Below are 20,644 nucleotides of genomic sequence, written 5' to 3'. Positions count from 1 at the left end.
AGCAGCAATTATGATAATTATTTTTTCCGGAGAAAGAAGTGAATAAGGGCGAAGTAAGGATGGCGGAAAAAATGTGTATGAGTAATATTATTCCAAATGCTTTCACTTTCAAAGTTGTTTCAAACTTTCACTTTCAAGTTTTAATTTCTCATTTCTTCCAAATGCTTTCCTTTTCTTTCTAACACAAAAAATGAAAACTAAAAACTAAAAATAGAATTGGCATCAAACAAGCTCTATATATTTCTAATTCGGGCTGAAGCTATATGATTAATATTATTCAGTTAACTGCCGCATATTTAATGAGTGTTTGAGTTATAAACTTAGTTAAGAATGTGCACAATTATTATACTTGTGAGTATCATGCATGCAGCTGTGTTATGACATTGGATAGGACTGAGGGAGATGTGATATTCAAGAAATATTTAAAATTGCAGTGGGAGTGGCCTTATTGCTTACAAAAACCATTTTGTTGGACTCACTATTGTACTGTTTGTTGGTGATGTTCGATATATATCAGATGTTCAAACAAAGAAAAGTTACATTAATTGGACTATTTTTTGCTCTTATCTAACCCTAAATATATCTCCAAGACATTTATATACACCAATGAATATGGTTCTTTTAAAGATCAATCTTGATGCTGAAGAGTTTTTACTATATGCTTTGACCTCTTGTCAAAATTACACACATATATACACTTCTCCTTTTAATTAGTATATGAAATAAATTTAATTAATTGTGCAGTGGGTATTAGCCAATTAGGGATATATGTGTGCGTTATGTATACACTACATAATAGCAATATAATATCACCAAACCAAAAAGCAAGTGTATATAAGTATATATACATACATAGATTATCTTCGGTGATCATCAATATTAGTATACATGGCTTAAGGTACTAATCATGCAAGATTATTATGGTATAGTTTCAATGTTTGTTTGCAACTACCCTCCTATTAGAGTCATGTTCCTCATTTGTAATAAATATTTTGTCTGCTTCTTTCATGAATGAAATATATCTTATTCTAATAAGAAAAGAAACAGATCATTGCTTAGTTATGATAATCATTTTTATATTTCTCCAAACGTAATAACTGAAATATTTCCTTTCTTGTCTCTGTATGTGTCTGTATATTTTGTATGTGTGTGTTGTGACTGTTGTCTGAATGAATGAGATTAAAAGATGGGGTGGAATGAGATAGAGAGGAATTGGAGACATCCTCACATCCTTTGATATTATTATTAGATGCAAGGTCATAGTCATTCTTTTTTAGTGTACCTCCCATTTATTACTTTGTTTTTTGCCTTCATTCCTTCTCACATCCACTAAATACTCTACTCTTTGCCTCTTACTCCTAGCCTCTCCCCCCATTACCTTTTGTCACTACATTTTCAGCTGCTCTCTCTCTCTCTCTCTCTCTCTCTCTCTCTCTCTGTTCCCTCCAATTAGGGCTTCCTCTTTCAGGTATATCTCGCCTCCAGTAACAAATCTTTTATGCTTTCCCCTTCAATTGGCTAAGTCTAGCTAGCTAGTAGATATATTTCCTGGAAGGAGCAAAGAACACATACAGCTAGCTCTTAATTACTTGCAAGAGCTCCACAAGGGAAAGAAAAAAGGTATAAATTTCCCTTTTTATTATTCCTTTCATCAGAAGAAACACATGTAGATCCAGAAAGGTAAACATGTGTAGCTTGCCCTTTACATGTTAATTATATATATTCTACATAATTCCATACTGTGGTTTCTATTTCTTTTGGAGGGCCTGCGGAGCCTGAAGGCTAATTAAAAAGATATATAACTAGATCGATCTTAATTTTGGGTTTAGCTTAAATTAGATCTTAATTTCCATGTTCTTGGACCTTAACTCTAAGATGTGTAAACATATAACTATGATGGGTGAGTTTGCACTAGTCAGATCCCAGTTTAACTGATTAATTTGGAAATTAAGGATTTATGATATCATATGCTGATGACCCTATATAATTTGCTCACGCATTTCAGTTCTGCGTCTAATGAAGTGGCTGAGTGGATGGTGGGAGAAGAGAGAGGGGGTAAAACTAATAATTAGAAAAGACAAATTTGGAAAACGAAATTAAGGAAACATGAAGATGGCCCTGCAGGTAGAGCGATCAAGGCAGCTATCACATGTACGAAACTAAGAATTAACTAAACTACCTTAATTCTATTATTAAAAAAATGGAAAAGACTAGATGATGAGAGCCAAGAGAAATTAATTGAGAATTTCCAGATTCAAGAGATAGCTAAGTTGCATGAATTAGTAGAATATATATATATATATATAGAGAGAGAGAGAGAGAGAGAGAGAGAGAGTAAACTGAGAAAAGGGAGACGGTGGTGGTGTGGTGGGTTGGATGAGATGGATTTTTTTATTTCTTTCATATTAGTGTTTCATTAAACTCTAGTAAGCAAATAGATTATATACACACCTATTTTTGTTGTTGTTCTGATCGTCCTTGATGCATCTAACGGATCAATTATACACAAAAAGGGAAGTTAAAACTCAGAAAAATAAAGGAAAATTATATAGTAAAAGTTTCAACTGAGTTAGATTTCTAATCTAGTTGTTATAAACAAAACGTTCACACAAAAATAAGAAAGAATGAAATAAATAGTTCTTTGGTATTAAAATAGAGAAATGTTCAGTAAAATAAAATGCATACATGTTTTTTTTTTTTTTTTCGTTATCCTAAGAAATAATGGTGTACGGTGTTAATTGTTTAGAGATTAGTTTTGGTGTGCAGTGAAATATTTTAAAATGGCATCCTCCAGCTCCTCCTATAACTCTCCATGCGCTGCCTGCAAGTTCTTGAGAAGGAAATGCATGCCGGGCTGCATTTTTGCACCGTATTTCCCACCAGAGGAGCCCCAAAAATTTGCAAACGTCCACAAGATCTTCGGGGCTAGCAATGTCACCAAACTTCTTAACGAGCTCCTGCCTCACCAGCGTGAGGACGCCGTGAACTCCCTGGCCTATGAGGCCGAGGCACGTGTCAGGGACCCGGTCTATGGCTGTGTTGGTGCCATTTCTTTCCTCCAAAGACAGGTCCAGAGGCTCCAGAAGGAGCTCGATGCCGCTAATGCTGATCTTATTCACTATGCCTGCAATGAACTCACAACAACTGTGTTGCCTCCTCCTACTACTGCATCAATGGCCGGGACATATTCGGTAATTCAGCCGAATATGGATCCTCAGAGAAGGTTGGTTGATCAACCTCATCATCATCATCAGTATTACCAACAAACTAGTACCACAACTAGTAATGCTCCTGGAGTCGGTTTCCCAGTACCTTATCTTCCATGGAATGGAGGAGGAGGAGGAGGTAGTGGTGATGGAGGAGGAGAGGGCAGAATGTGATTTGAGATTTGGGGTTTTGAGGTTTTGAGGTTTGAGACCCTAGCTATAGCTCATCAAAATAATTGACAGAGGTAAATAAAATCCAATTTAGCTAGGGTTTGGTGGTGTCAGTCATGTGTGGTATACTATAGATATATGTTTATAATTTGTTGTAGTAGAACTCAGCAGGGTCTCTATGCCTAGCCTCACGTGTAGTAGTACTGCTACTGTGATCTTCTATATTTATAGCCAAATAGATGGCTTTAGTAGTTTCATTGTTTCCCAAGCATAACTTGGTGGGTTCGTTGCTAGCTGTATACCTGAATTATATATTCTTCTACCTAAATAAGGCTTTGCTTAAATCAATAATATTGGATCATCTAAATATGGCAATTGTGTCATTATAGTAGTGCAACTATACATATATGTGCAGATGCGCATGGCATGCAGGGTTGACATTCTCTGTCACAAATGAAGTGTTTATATGTACTTAATTATAACCAACAATACAAGTTTGTATAAACATTAATTAGTATTGATAATTCTTTTAATAAAACCATTGATGATCATACGGATTAAAGAGGATTATCTTGTGTGTGTGCCTAAGTATATAGATGGGGTTAGTTCTCTTTTCACCCTATATATTCTTACCATTATTTCTGCTGCTCCTTTAATTGCATGTTGTGATGAGGACCACTTCACATGTTTAAATAATTTGAGTAGCTCTCACTCATGCCGCTGGTTTTTCAATATTAAATATAATTAACCTAACTAAGCTAATCATGGTCCTATTTATCTTTTGATCACAAGTTTCATTTCATGGAGTGTGTGTGTGTCTGTAGTGTGCATTTGGCGAAGCTAGTTGAAACTTCTTAAAAGCATTAGCCTTTTGGATATTTGAAAGAGGAACAGTGTGAAATTCAACCTTTTGTGCGTGCATATTCCAACTTGTTTGAATTGTAGTGTTTATCATGTAATTGACAATGTGAATCTGTTCCTCCTCCAAATATCAATTCAATACATTATTTATTTTGTATATAGTATAAGTATAGTTGCAGAGATATCTTAAACACTAGCACGTACAGTCTCTCCCTCATTGGATCCGATACATAAATCACTGTAGTTGTTGTCTTCCAAGTACCAACTGGTACTGACTCTTTCCCTCACTCATCTGCCCCCAAAGATTACCAGACATAACAGTAAAACCTTTGATATAAAAAAGTCTCAACACGGTACTAACATTATCATACCTCTCTCTCTCTCTCTCTCTCTCTCTCTCTCTCTCTCTCTTAATATAATGATTAGGTTAATTACACTAAGCAAATGTCTAATTTTCCAGTAGGAAGCAAAAATCAAAAAATATTTATAAACCCTTCAAAGCTGCTGTTGAAACCCTGCAAAGCAATCAGGTTTTCTTTTCAAAGCAGAAATTGGGGTTAGGGTTTAAAACGAATTAACTGACGAAGTCAACGAGCAGCATATTCTATCCTTTACTCAGTAAATTAAGGGTATGGCAACAATTGATCAACTAGTGCAAAATAAGGCATCATCATATTACGATTAAACTTTCTGAGATTCGACCAAATATTGTATGATATCTGATGGAGAGAGAGAGAGAAAAAGAGAGAGACATTGATTTGAATTTCCTTATATTCTTGGACTACTACTGTGAAATTCTTTTCATTCCATTCTCTCTCTCTCTCTCTCTTTCTCTCACATGCATACATTGATATGTTTTTCGTATTCTGTAGCGGCACCAAACTTTCATCATAAAAAACACGCACACCATCTTTTTTTTCTCTCCACTTTTCTCGGTCCTCTCTCTCTCTCTCTCCCCCCTCTCTAGAACAAACAAACCCACAGGAATTTACACTCATTAAAATCAAGAAAAGTTAAACGTGTCATCTCTCTCTCTCTCTCTCTCTCTCTCTCACACATACAAAACACACATGTACACGAACAAACACAAACAGAGAGTCTGAATGAATGAACCATCTGGAGGTGGGTCAGCAGTGGTTCCAGTGAGAGTCACGTCCATTGTCCTCCAACTATAGTCGTCGCCTCACCTTTTTCTTCCTTGGAAATTTTGGGCCAACCAAATCCAATCTTCTCATCTCAATTCCACATACCCCATATTCAATAATTATTTATACTTCAACAGATGAGTAATTGGCTGGTAACCTGGTAGCCTGATACCAATATCAAGTTACAATACGTTAGAGAAAAACTTGGGTAAAGGTATCAATATCACATGATTAGTGAGTGACTTTGTCCACTGAAATAACAGAAGTAGAAGAAGAAAAAATCAAGTATATTGTATGTCACGTGGTGTTACTAGCTAATTCATTATGCGTGCCTGTTATCTTTTAACTAAGCAATGACTTGGACAACTAATCTTTCTATGTGATAGACAGGGAAGTTCTTACACTCAGGTGTTTCTTGACTAGTATACTAGTTTATTGACCAAATATAGTCAAAAGATCAATAAAAGATCAACTAAATATATATCTAACTGTTACCAGCTTCTGAGTTTGGTAAAGTAATCATCAAAACACTTTCTTACCATTTTAAATCATCTCCCAAATAACAGATTTGCAACGTAGGTATGATACTTGATCGATATAGCTACTGTCAACTGTGGGTTGAGAGGACCCCTCCGCTGTGGGGAACAAGTATGGCTTTCTGAAATCGTTGTTTGCCTTTTTTTTTATTGGGTTGGAGTTTTTTGGGTGCAATAATTATTATTTCAGAATCCATCAACCCATCAATCTTCTTCTCTGCAAAGACGTGGAAAAGAAGCAAGGAGCTGGTGAAATATGGCAGGAGAGGCTTTTTACTATTAGCTATAAAGGACAAGGAAGACAACAGGACGTGGAGCTCCTATTTTCTGCCCCCACCAAAAATTCTGCATGTTCCTACCGTTCGATTCATGAGTTTTACCGAAGAAAGTACTGGTACAGCGCTATAAATATACTCGGCGTATGTATCTTTTAACTTAGGTTGTAACTTCTTTTTCACCTTAAGGACGGCATACACAATTACAAATTACCAAATCTTGAATGTTTTGCAGATATATATAAGTTATTGATTAAAGGGTCAAGAATGATTATTAGATTAAAGAGATCGTGAACGATTTCTCTTAGAAGATTATGGAATATTAGAAGTTTGAAAGAAATTCTCAACTTTTAATGAATAATGATGATAAGATCATTAAAATACGACAATGTTGTTTAAATAGTCATAATAATATGAGAAATTTCCAGACCTTCCAAGAATTCAGAAGTTAGCGGAAAATTTTAAAAGCTAATTCTGACCTATTAAACGTAACTAAAACCTAAAAATCCATCTCATATTGTAGTAATACAACGAGTTGGAATTGTCTCGTCGTGCCCTCTAAAAGCTATCATCGGCTAGAAACGGATACCAAAAATTCAAAATATAATATTCCCGGCCCGTACAATCACTGTTAGCGTCAAAATTTGCCACGTCAATATCGATTTCTAGAGTCACAAAACAAAATGACCTTGTCAAAATCAACAATTATTAATAGGGTTGGGATTGGTGAACACTTAATTTTTTTACAACACCTTGTACTGCTTATTTCGTAATTTCATTTTAAACATATGCCTATATTTCAGTTTATCATTTATGAATTATTTTTATAAAAAAAAATTAGATAAATTAATATCTAATTAGGCATTCTTTTGTAGTGCAAAAAATGGATAAATACGATTTTGCAAAGAAACATTATAATGATTATCATTCAATCTAACGGTAATATGATTTCAGATTTAAACGATTTTTGGTATACATGATTTTTAAGAGAATACTTAAAAGATAGACGATTGGATCAATGAAATACATTACAAAAAACAAAGAGTGTTACTATTGCCACCCCTCTATCTTATTCCTACACCCACTCTTTATTAAAAAATTTAATTACCAATTTATACTCACGTAAAATGTCAAATAAGGACTAAGGGAAAACAACATCATATTGTTCACTTCCACCCACACTCCCAGCAACTCGTAATCTCAATTCCCAAACGTGTCGTCGTCACTTTATTCCTTCTAAATTTTAATTTATGTTTATTGGATCCTAAATTATTGAATCACGAATTGATCTGTGTATTCGTCGAGTTCGTCATAATACAAATCCCAAGCACACTGAATGCATCAAGCCTTATATGGATGTCATCACAGTTTCTTTCTCTACCGATTTCACTTCTTATTCTTTCGGCTTTGATTCTATGATTGGTTGAGCAACTGATTCTTCGTTCTATTGTTGCATCGCCTTCGTAGTCAACCATGGGGATCGTCGGGATGGTGGTAAAAAGTGCAGAAGGGTGGTTTGTTTTACTTCCCTCTATTTCAATCACATAAATATAATCATTTTCCTTATATTAAAATATTATTTAAATAATTAAAAAAATAGATGAGAGAACAGCCTAGAGAAGCAAAATGGATGTCGGTTTCTGTGCTTCTCATCGGTCAATAATGGCTATGGGAAGGGGTAGGATGCGGTGGTGAACGGTGTCAAGGGTGGAGATTGGAAGGGTACTTTGGGGATAATGGTGGGCGGGAAGATAGTAGGTTATTTTTCTTATTTTTTATGGTGGGTGGGATTATAACGTCGGTGTAGAAATAGGACAATGGGATGAGCCTAATATGGGTGTCAAAAATTGTGTGTTCCCCATCCTAACCCTTATTATTGAATATATGACTGCCATACACGAACACAGTGAATTATATTTCATTTCCGTTGTCAACTCATCATCTTCATTGGCACTTCTCTATTCACAAAATGTTGAATACTTATTTCTTTTCTTCATTTTAATCAGAAAAATGCCATTAGTAAAATGCAATAAATAAAGGTAGAAAAATGCCATTAAGTGAGTCAAGCTTCACTTTTGATCATGAAAGGGTGGCCCATGCAAATAATCATAGCCAATCCTATTTTCCATGCTCAATTATCCCGGTAGCCACTGTACCTAGCCATATGAACATGATGGAGAAGCTCAAAATCAAATATTATTGTAAAGATATATACCGGCGTTTTCCAGAGGCCGACATGCATATTTGCATCCTATTAAAAAAAAAATTATATATTTTGCATGCTTTCCCTTTCTTTCACTTTTTCAGTTAAAGCAGTTGATCCAACAAATATAATTAATTTCTATGGTCTTACCTAATTTTTCAAACTTATATCAGCAGCAATCAACTGGTTTGAATCTCACTTTTTCTAAATTTTCCACTAATTAAGCAATTATATGGAATGCTTCTGTCGACAGAACCATATTCAATATCTAACAGGGATGCAGAAATCGTTTTAAATTCAAAATCAAAACAAAAAAAAAGAAAAAACCAAAGGAAAAGTAAAGAAACAAGAACTAAGAGACGTGAGACCCAAATACAGTTAACATAATATCACAATTTCCAAGTTGATATATGGGATGCTTGGTTTTTACCCGTGCATCTCGAGTTTGAAACTCCCCACTCTTCCAAATTATTGAAAAAGTTTCGAACTATCTTCCCTCTCCTTAATAAAAAAAAAATGGTAATCATACACATATTTAGAGCCGCGAGTGCATCATGGCCTGAATCTAATGGATAATATATAACTACGATATTTAAGAAATTTTTTAAAATTAATCTACTAACTTTTCTAGCTAAAATAAATAAAATTGATCATAGACACACACACACGCATATATATATATATATGTATGTATATATATAGTACTACTCAATCATAGAAGTGTATTTAGGAATTTGGATACATATATCACAACACATGCACGAGGTTCTAGAAGAGGTGTGTGTATGTGGCTAACAACCACTGAATTGTAAGCACATCGATCGATCTTTACATTATTCCCTACAATGCTGGTGTTTATTTTATATGAATATTATAGGATGAAAAGTGCTTCTTGTTTCAGATTACCAATGATGGCAACCATGATCATATGGTGGCCTTCAAAGCGATTATAAACAAATAAACCCAAGATTGTGGGTTCAAGAAAAATTACACTTTCTTTGGGTACATATTCTGCCCTTGAGCAATCATTTTATCAAGTCAAACCGTAATCTTATGCCTAGATATTACACAAGAATCCCAGCTGATATATCTTCATATCTTAATCAAGAATATAAGTATATATTTCGTTATTCCAAAGTATATAACACATATCAAGTAGTGCTGACCCCTTTATAATTTATTGTTAATTAAGGGGAATTAGGAATACTAGCTCTAGACTCTAGTCGTACGTTAAGTGTTACTTTCGAATAGCTATGGATCAAATTTTGACTACGGAAAGAAACACCATTTGTAATAAAAATTGCATCAATCTAATAATATTTGAATTGTGTAGAGATTTACAAGTTTAATAGTAGATCCAACATAGTCCATATTAATAACAATAATTACTAGTTGTGAGAATGTGAGGATAAAGTCTTATATCGGTGAGGAACCAAATTATGTAAGAACTTATAAGAAGTTGGGTTGGACCCCATATTGCCAAGTGATTTTATAGTGAAACCTCAACTTTCTCCATGGTATCAGAGCAAGTTGTCACATATGTGAAACCCAACGACTACATGTGCTCCACATCACCGATTTATGTTTTTTACGTGCTAGGCTTGAAAATTCACCACATGTGAGGGGGCGTGTTGAGAATGAATCTCACATTAATAGGAGGAAGGACCATGCATAAGTTTACAAGTAAGTTAGGCTACTTCCATATTGCCAATTGATTTTATGGTAAAACCTCAACTTTTTCAGTAGCCGTTATATTCCCATTATAAAAAGAAAACACAGTAATAATTTGAGTGGTACATGAATATATTTTCGATCTTAAGGAGAATAATGTGATGCAATTTGATGTCATCAAAAGGAGAACAATGTTTTTTGACATTAAAAAAAAATAAAAAAAAATAAAAAAAGAACTATGCAAAGGTCAAGGCATGTACTGAGGGCCAAGCAGTATCTGTTTATGGATTATGCTTAAACTTGGATAATAAGTACATTGCCAAACGCAGCCCACCTACGGACTTGTGTTGAAGTAGGATCCGACCCAAATTGTATTTTCTCCACTGTGTAGCCTTCATAACAAGGAAGCGTAACTAGGGCATAACGATGATCTATCAATTCACATTTCAATAGTTGAAGGAGAGATTAAAATCCAAATTTGTGTGTTTCTAAATTGTTTTTAGATTTGAACCCAATGCTAGCAAACTTCACATATCTGAACACAATTTTATGTGCTTTCACATTTTTTTATAAACAGGTCCATCTCGTATCGATATCTAATATGAGATTCGGAAATGAAAGAGAATATGAAGTGTAGGTATTGGATTCTAAGAGATGAGAGAAGGACAACGCCGGCAATGAACAATTTTGTTTGTTTGTTTGTTTTTTTTTTTTTTTCCATTCCAATTCGTGTTTTAGGTTTTAAAACTGGGTGCTTTCGATCTGGTTAGACAACAACATCCAATGACTCATAAATCATAATATATTAACATATGAGTATTATACTAGGCTTACCATTGTTTTTTTTTTCGTTTGAAAATGAGGCTTGTTGATTTTAAATAAAACCAATTTGATGAAAATTATGGGATTTTTTTTTCCTTTTTACAAGAGATTAAAAATCATCGGTTATCGGACCATGTTTCGATATTCTTTGCAATTTCACACCAAGCTCAAAAACATGCAAGTTCCAAATGCACACTCTACAATTCCAATCCCCAATTTCACACCAGCAAATTGGAGCCTTCATACGTTCCAATTTTCTTTGGGGCTTAGGATCCTTAAGACGCCCGCTTTTTTATATATTTGGCACGTATTTTATAGGTCTTCTTCATAATGTATTTTAACGATTCGAATTACTATGTTTTAGTACATCATTCATCGATCGTCCTTACAAAAATTAGAAAAATCCAAAACCATTAGACATTCATTTATAGTGAAAAAAATATACAAATATGGTTCTACTAAGAAACACTAAATTTAATCTGACAATCATATGATTTTGGATTCGAATGATTTTTGGTAGATATGATCTTTGAAGTAAGACATAAAAGATAAACAGTTGGATCGTTAAAATACACTGTGGAGTAGGTCCACACAAACGTGTGTCAAAATATATGTCAAAAGCACGTATCCCCGAATCCTAACCCTTTTCTAGAAGACTTGAATTATTTATTTTTTAAAATAATAAGCATTCAAATGTAAATACACCTAATGTAGCAAACCTAAAAACATCAACAACCTATCAAGGCATCAATGCATCATAATGTGAATAAAATTTGGTTAGACAAACTATGTAATTCATACAGCACCTCTCTCAAAAATATAAGATTCATCCATTTTGGTCTTACTCAATCTCTGATTTTTATTAAATGTAAAATCTATCTAATTAGGGAACTTAACAGAAGTTTTTCTCTGTAATATAACACCATTTGCATGTCATTTAAAGTTAATTAAGTATGAGCACTAACTGAATTTAACTTGATTACTATGCTTACCATTGTTGAAAATAAACCAATCGGTTCATCAAACCCTATTAGATTTGGGTGTTCCTTGCCAAAAACGCACATTTCCATTTGCACCAGACCACATTATCGATCCGTCACAAATTAAAATTCTAAAAAGCAGAAACCAACGAAAGATTGATGACATATCACCGAACACTCCAGCTCCTCTCTCACCATGCAAAGCCTCACTCTCCATGCATCCAACAAGTGTCCCCCACTCCCTCCACGTGCCCCCCTCCACAGATGTCTTTCTGTTCCTTTAAAATCCAAACCCTCCTCCTTATCTTCCTCTCAGTCTCTCATTTCACATCCTCCACCGATCAACCAAACCCAGCAAACCCTAGCTCTCTCAATATCTCATACAATGGCTGATCAGCACCACTACCGCCAGCAGCAACCACAGCACCAAGGTTACCAAAGTCGCATCCAGTTCGACAACCCACAACACCAAGGTTACCAAACTCACTACCAGTATGACCAACAACAACGCTACCCCTTCGAAGTCGGGAAAAGCTTCCGTCCACAAAATGGCTCCTCAGCTTCAAATCTTTTGACAATTGCCACCCTGGTTCCAGTAGGGGGAACTCTGCTCTTGCTTGCAGGGCTCACACTGGCCGGGACCATCATTGGGCTGGCAGTGACCACCCCGCTTTTTGTTATCTTTAGTCCGGTTTTGGTCCCGGCTGTTGTGGTCGTATTCCTATCTGTGACGGGGATATTGACTTCGGGGGCTTTAGGGGTCACGGCCCTATCGTCTTTCTCTTGGTTGGCCCATTACTTGAGCCGGTCTCATCTGCCCCAGACGATGGGCCAAAAGTTGCAGGAGACAACGGGATATTTGGGCCAGAAGGTGCAGGAGACGACGGGGTACTTGGGCCAGAAGGTGCAAGAGACAGGAGACTTTGTGGGCCATAAGATGCAGGAGACTGGAGGTCAGGTGGGCCAGATGACTCAGGATGTGGGCGAGACTATCCGGAACAAAGGCCGAGGAAGTTGAAATGACCCAGGAAGCCAGGAAGGTGGCAGGGATCTAATAAACAGAAACTGGCAGGGCAAAAGAAGGCGGCCGGAGCCGCGACGGTGCTAATGTTACAGTCAGGACATGAAGATGGAGAGTTGATCATGCATATATATTATGTATATGGGTCTCAATGGCTAGTGTCTCTCTCTCTTTTGTACGTGTTTATTCTTTGGTGTCTGTGTTTGTATGTGTATATCTTTTTGGTACTTGTGTTACCTGGTACCGGTATGTACTAACCGTTTGGAGTCGATAGTTGTGGTTCTATGGATTTATGATGTAATAAATGGCCGTGCTCTTTTTTTCAGCGCTTGGTTCTTTTGTTTTGGTTGGATTATGAATTTCCAATTCTTCCTTGTCACTTGCTAATGGATTTTGATGCAACTAATTTTTGGCTTGTATCTCAAGTCATGTTTGGTGATGTTAACGTTACTCTTATTAATCCCAAGTCTATGTCTTAAGACATTCTTTATCTTCAACTACTTGCTGTTGGACATATCTTAAAAATATTTCGTGAGTAAGATTTAGCTCTGAGTACTTATCAAACAGACATTAAGATGTTGCCAATCCTCAGACTGCAGCCTATCATCATTTGAACACTTGTTCAAGTTTACAGTTCTTTATTAATGGTTTTTATTACCTAATATCTTTGGAACTTTTTTGTTGGATGTGCTTGTTATAAAATACTTTTTAAGGTGTGAGGTCATTTTGAAAAGGAGACACCACGTTTGATTTTTATTTTATTTTTTTTCATTACCATCTAAACAATTAAAAATTTAGCAATTCAAGTCATTTTTGTTTTCGGTAAAAATCCGCGCAAAAAATATAATTGGTCTGTGGTGTGGCCGGATTGCCTTTCGAAGTTGGCCTCCCACCTGCCACACTGCTACGTGGTAGTGTGAATGTCATTCTTGTGTAAATTGCTGAATACTTTAAGTAGTAATGCAAAGAAACACAAAATTGCTTTTTCGTTTTTCTTTTATACGAGCGATATTTTACACTAATTTATTTAAACGATGAGAAGGAAAATTCAAACTTAGGTGATTGAATCGTCTTTACATTTCATTTAAAATTGACCTCAAACATAGTATAAAATGACAAAGCATGTAAAGCCAAAACCAGAAGCTATTCTTACTCACCTCATTTCCAATGCCAAAGATCATTATTTCAGCGTGGAAATGGCTCCTTCAAACCAAAAGTTCCATTTTTTCTCAATTCTCCTGACCACTTTGTTCCACACAAATGTTCTCTCAGACAACACTACTGGAATAAGTTCACTCTATTTGTACCCTTTTCCTTGCTCTACTTCTCACCACACCCAGACTTGCAATTCCTCTCTATACCACGTCTCAAAAGGCCACACAACGGAGGAAATAGCCACCTTTTACTCAGTAAACCCATCCAACATCCACCCAATTGTTCATGACAACCAACACCCACAAGACTATCTTCTTTCTGTTCCTTGCACTTGCAAGAACATAAGGGGCACCCAAATTTACCTCTATGATACAAATTACAAATTACCTAGTGAAAGAAGGAGACACTGTTGGAAATGTGGTAAGTGAGTTTTACAGTGGGCAGGTAGTGAAAATTGGGGGAGAGGAGCAGCTATTTACTGTGGGAAACATGACTACTTTTCACCTTGTTTGTGGGTGTGTAGAGAAAAAATCACAGGAGGTTGTGACATACACAGTTCAAGATCATGACACTTTATCAGATATTGAAAAACTTCTCTCTGCATATGAGAGTGAGATTCAGAATTTGAACAAAAACTTCATCAATCCCCTAATTTTATAGATGTTGGGTGGGTTTTGTTTGTGCCAATGGAGCTCAATGGACTTCAAGCCCAGCAACAAGGTAGTGCCTCTTTTTTTTGCTTCAAAATCGTAACGAAATCGCTATTGACACACCAAAATAGTCATACTTCACTCTTTGTTCTTCGATATTTCTATTAGGGGGAAGTGAATGATGACTATTTTGAAGTGTCAATTACAACTTCTTGTCATAAATGCTCATTTTCTTTAAATGAAGTACGATAAATTGACCAATTTTCTCGGTCAAACCAGGGAAGACACTCAGTTTGGCTGCAATTATAGGCATAGTGTCAGCTGTTGGGTTTCTTTTGGTGGCGACATTCTTCATATTTCTTCTCATAAGATACAGAAAAGGTAAGAACACAGAAGAAGAAGAAGAAGAAGAAGAAGAAGAAGAAGAAGAAGAAGATGTGAACCAAAATGCCAAAAAGCGCTTTTCAATGAAGCAACAGTTTTTCAAAAGGCAAATGGAAGGTAAGACAAATATCTCAACTCCATCAGAAAACAATTTTATTGGGTTCACTGTTAGAAGTTGGTATAGAATCCGAGAAGGGTTCCTAACTGGTGTGGGAGTTCTAATTGTAATAGGTATGGGAAACTTGGACGCAAGTTTCAGATAGGTTTAGGATTCCAACTCAGTTTGGATTAGGTTTGATTTAGTATAAAAAGGGTCCTTAACGTTAGGGTAGAGTTAGAGTGGATATAGTGTGTGAGAGACTTATGTGACAAGAAAACTATTTGTATGTGTGAGTTTTCTTGTAGTCCTTTATTCAATCAATAAAGAGTGCTTCCGTTGTTCATGTTTTCTGTTATTGGTTTGGTTTGATCGAAGAGTAAGTTTCAACAAGTGGTATCAAGAGCCTTAGGTTGCGTGGTCAAATCAAAACGATGACAAAAACTGAAAGTGGAGATGATAGGGGTACTGAGGTAACCAAGACTTCGGTGCAAAGTGCTCGGTTTGAGATCGAGAAATTCATTGGGACAAATAACTTCGCTATGTGGCAGTGCGAAGTAAAGGATGTACTGATTCAACAAGGTTTACTGGTGGTGCTTGATGACATGCCTATAACAATGAAGAAGGAGGAATGGCAGCGGCTGAATGCACATGCATGTTCCACGATTAGACTATGTCTTGGAAAAGCACAAAAATATGGTGTAATGAATATCTCATCAGCTAGAGAACTATGGGATACGTTGGAATCAAAGTACTTGAAGAAGAGTGCAGAAAACAGACTTTATCTTAAGAGTAAATTGTATCGTTTTCAGTACAAGGAAGGAACTAAGATGATTGACCATCTTGAAGAATTTAACAAGATGATTGCTGAACTTCTGAACCTAGAAGAGACGATCAAAGATGAAGATAAAGCGTTGATTCTGATGAATTCCCTACCTGAATCTTACGAGTCGTTTGTTACGACATGGATTTATGGTAGAGAAACTCTTAAGTTTGATGAAATCTCAAGCGCAGTGATGAATCATGAAGTCCGCAATTTAGACAGACAAGAGAGAAGCAATTCCGAAGCACTAATGGTAAGAGGAAGATCAAAGGAAAGAAAACCAGCATTTAAGAAGAAAGGCAAGTCTCGTTCGAGAGGTGCCTCAAGCAACAGAAAGTTTCTCGATAAAGATGAGTGCGCCTTCTGTCATGAGAAAGGGCACTGGAAAAAGGATTGTCCCAAAATCAGATCCAAGAACAAAGAGAAGAAATATGAAGACTCAGAGGCAAACATTGTCGAGGCTAATAATGAAGATTTCGTCTGTGCCCTAACTGCATCAGACGGAATAAATTATATGAATCACTGGGTGCTTGATACTGGATGCACGCATCATATGACCTCTCAACGTCATTGGTTTTCTTCGTTTAAGACCCTCACTGGAATGGTATATATGGGGGATGATAATCCATGTGCAACGAAAGGAATTGGTAGTGTTAAAATCAGACACCATGATGGTGTAGTCCGAGAGCTACAAGGGGTGAGATATGTCCCAAATCTTAAGAAGAATTTAATCTCGCTTGGAACTCTTGAAGATCAAGGTTGTAAATTCTACTCAGAAAAACAAACATTAAAGGTTGCAAGAGGAGCATTAGTGATAATGAAAGCGCCAAGAAGGGGTTTGCTTTATTTGTTAGAAGGCACCACTATTGAATCTCCGATGGCTATGGCAGCAGCAAGTGATCAATCAGATACATCTTGTCTATGGCATATGAGGCTAGGGCACGTGGGAAACAAGGTATTGCAAGGATTGATTAAACAAGGGGTCCTAGAGGGAGCCAAAAGTGGGAAGATCGATTTTTGTGAACATTGTATCCTTGGCAAACAAACCAAAGTAAGTTTTGGCACGGCAATACATCAAACGGAGGGTATCCTGGATTATGTACACTCAGATGTCTGGGGGCCTGCGAAGAATGAATCCCTAGGAGGAAAGAGATGGTTCGTATCCTTCATTGATGATTATTCACGAAGAGCATGGATTTATATGATGAAGCACAAACATGAGGTGCTGGATATTTTCTTAGAATGGAAAAACACAGTCGAAAGGAAGACTGAGAAAAAATTGAAAGTCTTAAGAAGTGATAATGGGGGAGAGTATACGTCTGATCCCTTCTTTGAAACCTGCAAAAGGGAAGGTATAACACGACATTTCAGTGTTAGAGAAACTCCTCAACAGAACGGAATTGCAGAACGGTTGAATCGAACACTGTTAGAAAAGGTCAGATGTATGCTGTCACAAGCAAAACTGCATAAACGTTTTTGGGCAGAAGCATTGAGTTATGCATGTCACATTCTAAATCGTCTTCCTTCTTCAGCCTTAAACGGAAAAACTCCAATGGAAGTATGGTCAGGACAAATTGCTCAAGATTATGACAGACTAAGGGTATTCGGGTGTGATGCGTATTACCATGTGAAAGAAAATAAATTAGACCCGAGAGCAAGGAAGGCTATCTTTCTAGGGTTTAACAGTGGCGTCAAGGGATTCAGGTTGTGGAGTACAGAACTCAAGAAGGTTGTAGTAAGCAGAAATGTGACATTTAATGAAACCCATATGCAACTAAGAGAAGATCGGAAGATTGTGCAAGAGGTGGAGCTAGCAAAAGAACAAACTGAACATTCAAGAGATGAAGACAAACTCGACAATGAGGATCAAATCAATGTCGATCAAGAAGAAAAACAAGAAGAGGACAGTATGATTACTGATGTACCAGATCAAGAAGAGTGTATCGCCAAGAGAAAAGGAAAAAGGGAGGTTGGGCTTCCTGCTAAATTCAAAGATTGCGTCTCCTGTATAGCCTATGCATTGACAGTAATCGAAGTAGACATCCCTATATATTTCACAGAAGCATCAAGGAGTAAAGAAGCTAAAAATTGGCATGAAGCTATGGATGATGAGATGTTGTCACTAAAGAAGAACAAAACTTGGGATCTGGTGGAGCTACCTAAGGGAAGAAAGGCCATTGGATGCAAATGGGTGTATGCAAAGAAAGATGGAATAAATAATGCAAGTTCAGTAAGGTTTAAAGCCAGATTAGTAGCAAAAGGCTACGCTCAGAAAGAGGGAATAGATTACAATGAAATCTTCTCTCCCGTGGTGAAACATTCATCCATTCGAATCCTCCTAGCACTGGTGGCACAGTTCGATCTCGAATTAGTACAATTGGACGTAAAAACTGCGTTTTTGCATGGAAATTTGTCTGAAGAAATTTACATATGTCAACCAGAAGGATACAAAGAGAAAGGAAAGGAGAATCTAGTATGCAAGCTCAACAAATCTCTATATGGTTTGAAGCAATCACCGAGGCAATGGTACTTGAGATTCGACAAGGTTATGAAGGATTTTGGCTACAATAGGAGCCAATACGATCACTGTGTATATCACAAGAAAACAAGGGAAGGAACGTATGTATATTTACTGATTTATGTAGATGATATGCTCATTGCCTCTAGTGATCAAACAGAAATCTCAAAACTCAAAACTCAGATGCAAAATGAGTTTGAGATGAAAGATCTTGGCGAAGCAAAGAAAATTTTGGGGATGGAAATCACACGGGATAGAAAGAAAGGGCTGGTGTGTTTATCACAGAAACAGTATGTGGAAAAATTGCTACACAAGTTTGGCATCCGTGATGAAACAAAACCTGTAAGTACACCTCTGGCCTCTCACTTCAAGATGAGCACGCAGTTATGCCCTAAGTCTGATGAAGAAAGGACTATGATGAAGGACATTCCTTATTCTAGTTTGGTTGGAGGGTTGATGTATGCCATGGTGTGTACTCGACCTGATATTGCTCATGCAGTTGGATTAGTAAGTAGATTTATGCATAATCCTGGAAAAATGCATTGGGAAGCTGCTCGATGGATACTGCGATATTTGCATGGAACAAGGAGCACGGGAATTTGTTTTGAGCGGGATGATAAAGGAATTGAGAAGTTCTCTATTGGATATGTAGATTCTGATTTTGCTAGTGACTTAGACAAAAGAAGATCTACCACAGGATATGTGTTTACCATGGCGAATGGTCCTATATGTTGGAGATCAATTCTACAACCGACTGTTGCTTTATCAACAACAGAAGCTGAATATATGGCAATGGCAGAAGCGATTAAAGAAGCTATTTGGACACTGGGATTAATAGCAGATTTGGGAGTTAAACAGCGCAAGATAGATGTGCATTGTGATAGTCAAAGTGCTATTTACTTGGCGAAGTATCAAGTGCATCATGCAAGAACCAAACATATAGATGTAAGATATCATTTTGTTCGGGAGATTATAGCTGAAGGCGAGATTCTTGTAAAGAAAATTGCTTCAGCTGATAATCCTGCAGATATGTTAACAAAGGTGGTTGGTGCATCAAAATTCAGTCATTGTCTGGGTTTGGTGCATGTAAGACAGGTTTGATACTTGAAAATGGTGGAGCGATGGAAGCAGATGAAGTCTCGAGGCGGAGTTCTTACCAAGGTGGAGTTTGTTAGAAGTTGGTATAGAATCCGAGAAGGGTTCCTAACTGGTGTGGGAGTTCTAATTGTAATAGGTATGGGAAACTTGGACGCAAGTTTCAGATAGGTTTAGGATTCCAACTCAGTTTGGATTAGGTTTGATTTAGTATAAAAAGGGTCCTTAACGTTAGGGTAGAGTTAGAGTGGATATAGTGTGTGAGAGACTTATGTGACAAGAAAACTATTTGTATGTGTGAGTTTTCTTGTAGTCCTTTATTCAATCAATAAAGAGTGCTTCCGTTGTTCATGTTTTCTGTTATTGGTTTGGTTTGATCGAAGAGTAAGTTTCAACATTCACTCATATCAATTTCTAGATTAATATATTAGCATAAGAATGTGACACAATATTTGTGCTTGCTACAGAAACTTTTGAGAATGAAAGGCCAGTTATATATACGATGGAGGAAATCGAGCAGGCTACAATTAACTTTGACGACACCAGGAAGATTGGAGAGGGCGGATATGGCAGTGTTTATTTCGGTGTATTAGGAGAACTGGAGGTAGCAATTAAGAAGATGAGATCTAGCAGAACAAAGGAGTTCTTTTCTGAGCTCAAGGTTTTATGCAAGATCCATCATAACAATGTGGTAAGAAGAAGAAAAAAGAATGTAAAAGATTTTGGTCCCATTTGGGTCTACTTCCATAGGATGCACTTTTGGAAAGAAAAAGAAAATGATTGTGAGTAGAAGTGCTTCCTAGGTGCTTCTCCAAACACGCTTCTAACTCCGAAGCACTTTTAAGTTTTTCTGCCAAACATAGTCAGAAACGCTATTAACCGTTTCAAAAAAATTTGTAAAAGGAAAAGTATGTAACCGAATCTTTATTCTTAGGTGGAACTGCTGGGATATGCTAGTGGAAGTGAGCATCTATGTTTGGTATATGAGTTTCTTCAGAATGGCTCTCTCAATGATCATCTCCATGATCCAT

The 20,644-nt window shown here is 36.6% G+C and overlaps 2 protein-coding genes across 3 annotated transcripts; both read left to right on the top strand.

Annotated features, from left to right (window-relative positions):
• Positions 1–1,337: 1,337 nt before the first annotated feature.
• LOC103952969 (protein LATERAL ORGAN BOUNDARIES) lies at positions 1,338–3,752 on the top strand. Of its 2 annotated transcripts, none has more exons than XM_018648861.2 (2): positions 1,338–1,620; positions 2,767–3,752. In XM_018648861.2, the coding sequence occupies exon 2, from the start codon at positions 2,781–2,783 to the stop codon at positions 3,378–3,380; it is 600 nt and encodes a 199-aa protein (XP_018504377.2). In that variant the 5' UTR covers positions 1,338–1,620; positions 2,767–2,780; the 3' UTR covers positions 3,381–3,752. The 2 variants fall into 2 exon arrangements, with proteins under 2 accessions (XP_018504377.2, XP_048443987.1); XM_048588030.1 differs by having other exon boundaries at positions 2,754–3,752.
• Positions 3,753–11,872: 8,120 nt separating this feature from the next.
• On the top strand, positions 11,873–13,199 carry LOC103952970 (oleosin Ara h 10.0101). The gene has a single exon (XM_018648862.2). The coding sequence runs from the start codon at positions 12,067–12,069 to the stop codon at positions 12,886–12,888; it is 822 nt and encodes a 273-aa protein (XP_018504378.2). The 5' UTR covers positions 11,873–12,066; the 3' UTR covers positions 12,889–13,199.
• The last annotated feature ends 7,445 nt before the right edge of the window (positions 13,200–20,644 follow it).

Source organism: the organism of the source record quoted next, unplaced genomic scaffold (genome assembly GCF_019419815.1).
Source record: "Pyrus x bretschneideri cultivar Hongxiangsu unplaced genomic scaffold, Pyrus_bretschneideri_v1 Contig27, whole genome shotgun sequence".
Taxonomy (NCBI): domain Eukaryota; kingdom Viridiplantae; phylum Streptophyta; class Magnoliopsida; order Rosales; family Rosaceae; genus Pyrus; species Pyrus x bretschneideri.
The sequence above is the reverse complement of the archived record's forward strand: the minus strand, read 5'-3'. Positions and strand labels throughout refer to the sequence as shown.

What these genes read in the sequence shown, in the direction of transcription:
- LOC103952969 (XM_018648861.2), top strand. Translation starts at nt 2,781, where the DNA reads ATGGCATCCTCCAGCTCCTCCTATAACTCTCCATGCGCTGCCTGCAAG.
- LOC103952970 (XM_018648862.2), top strand. Translation starts at nt 12,067, where the DNA reads ATGCAAAGCCTCACTCTCCATGCATCCAACAAGTGTCCCCCACTCCCT.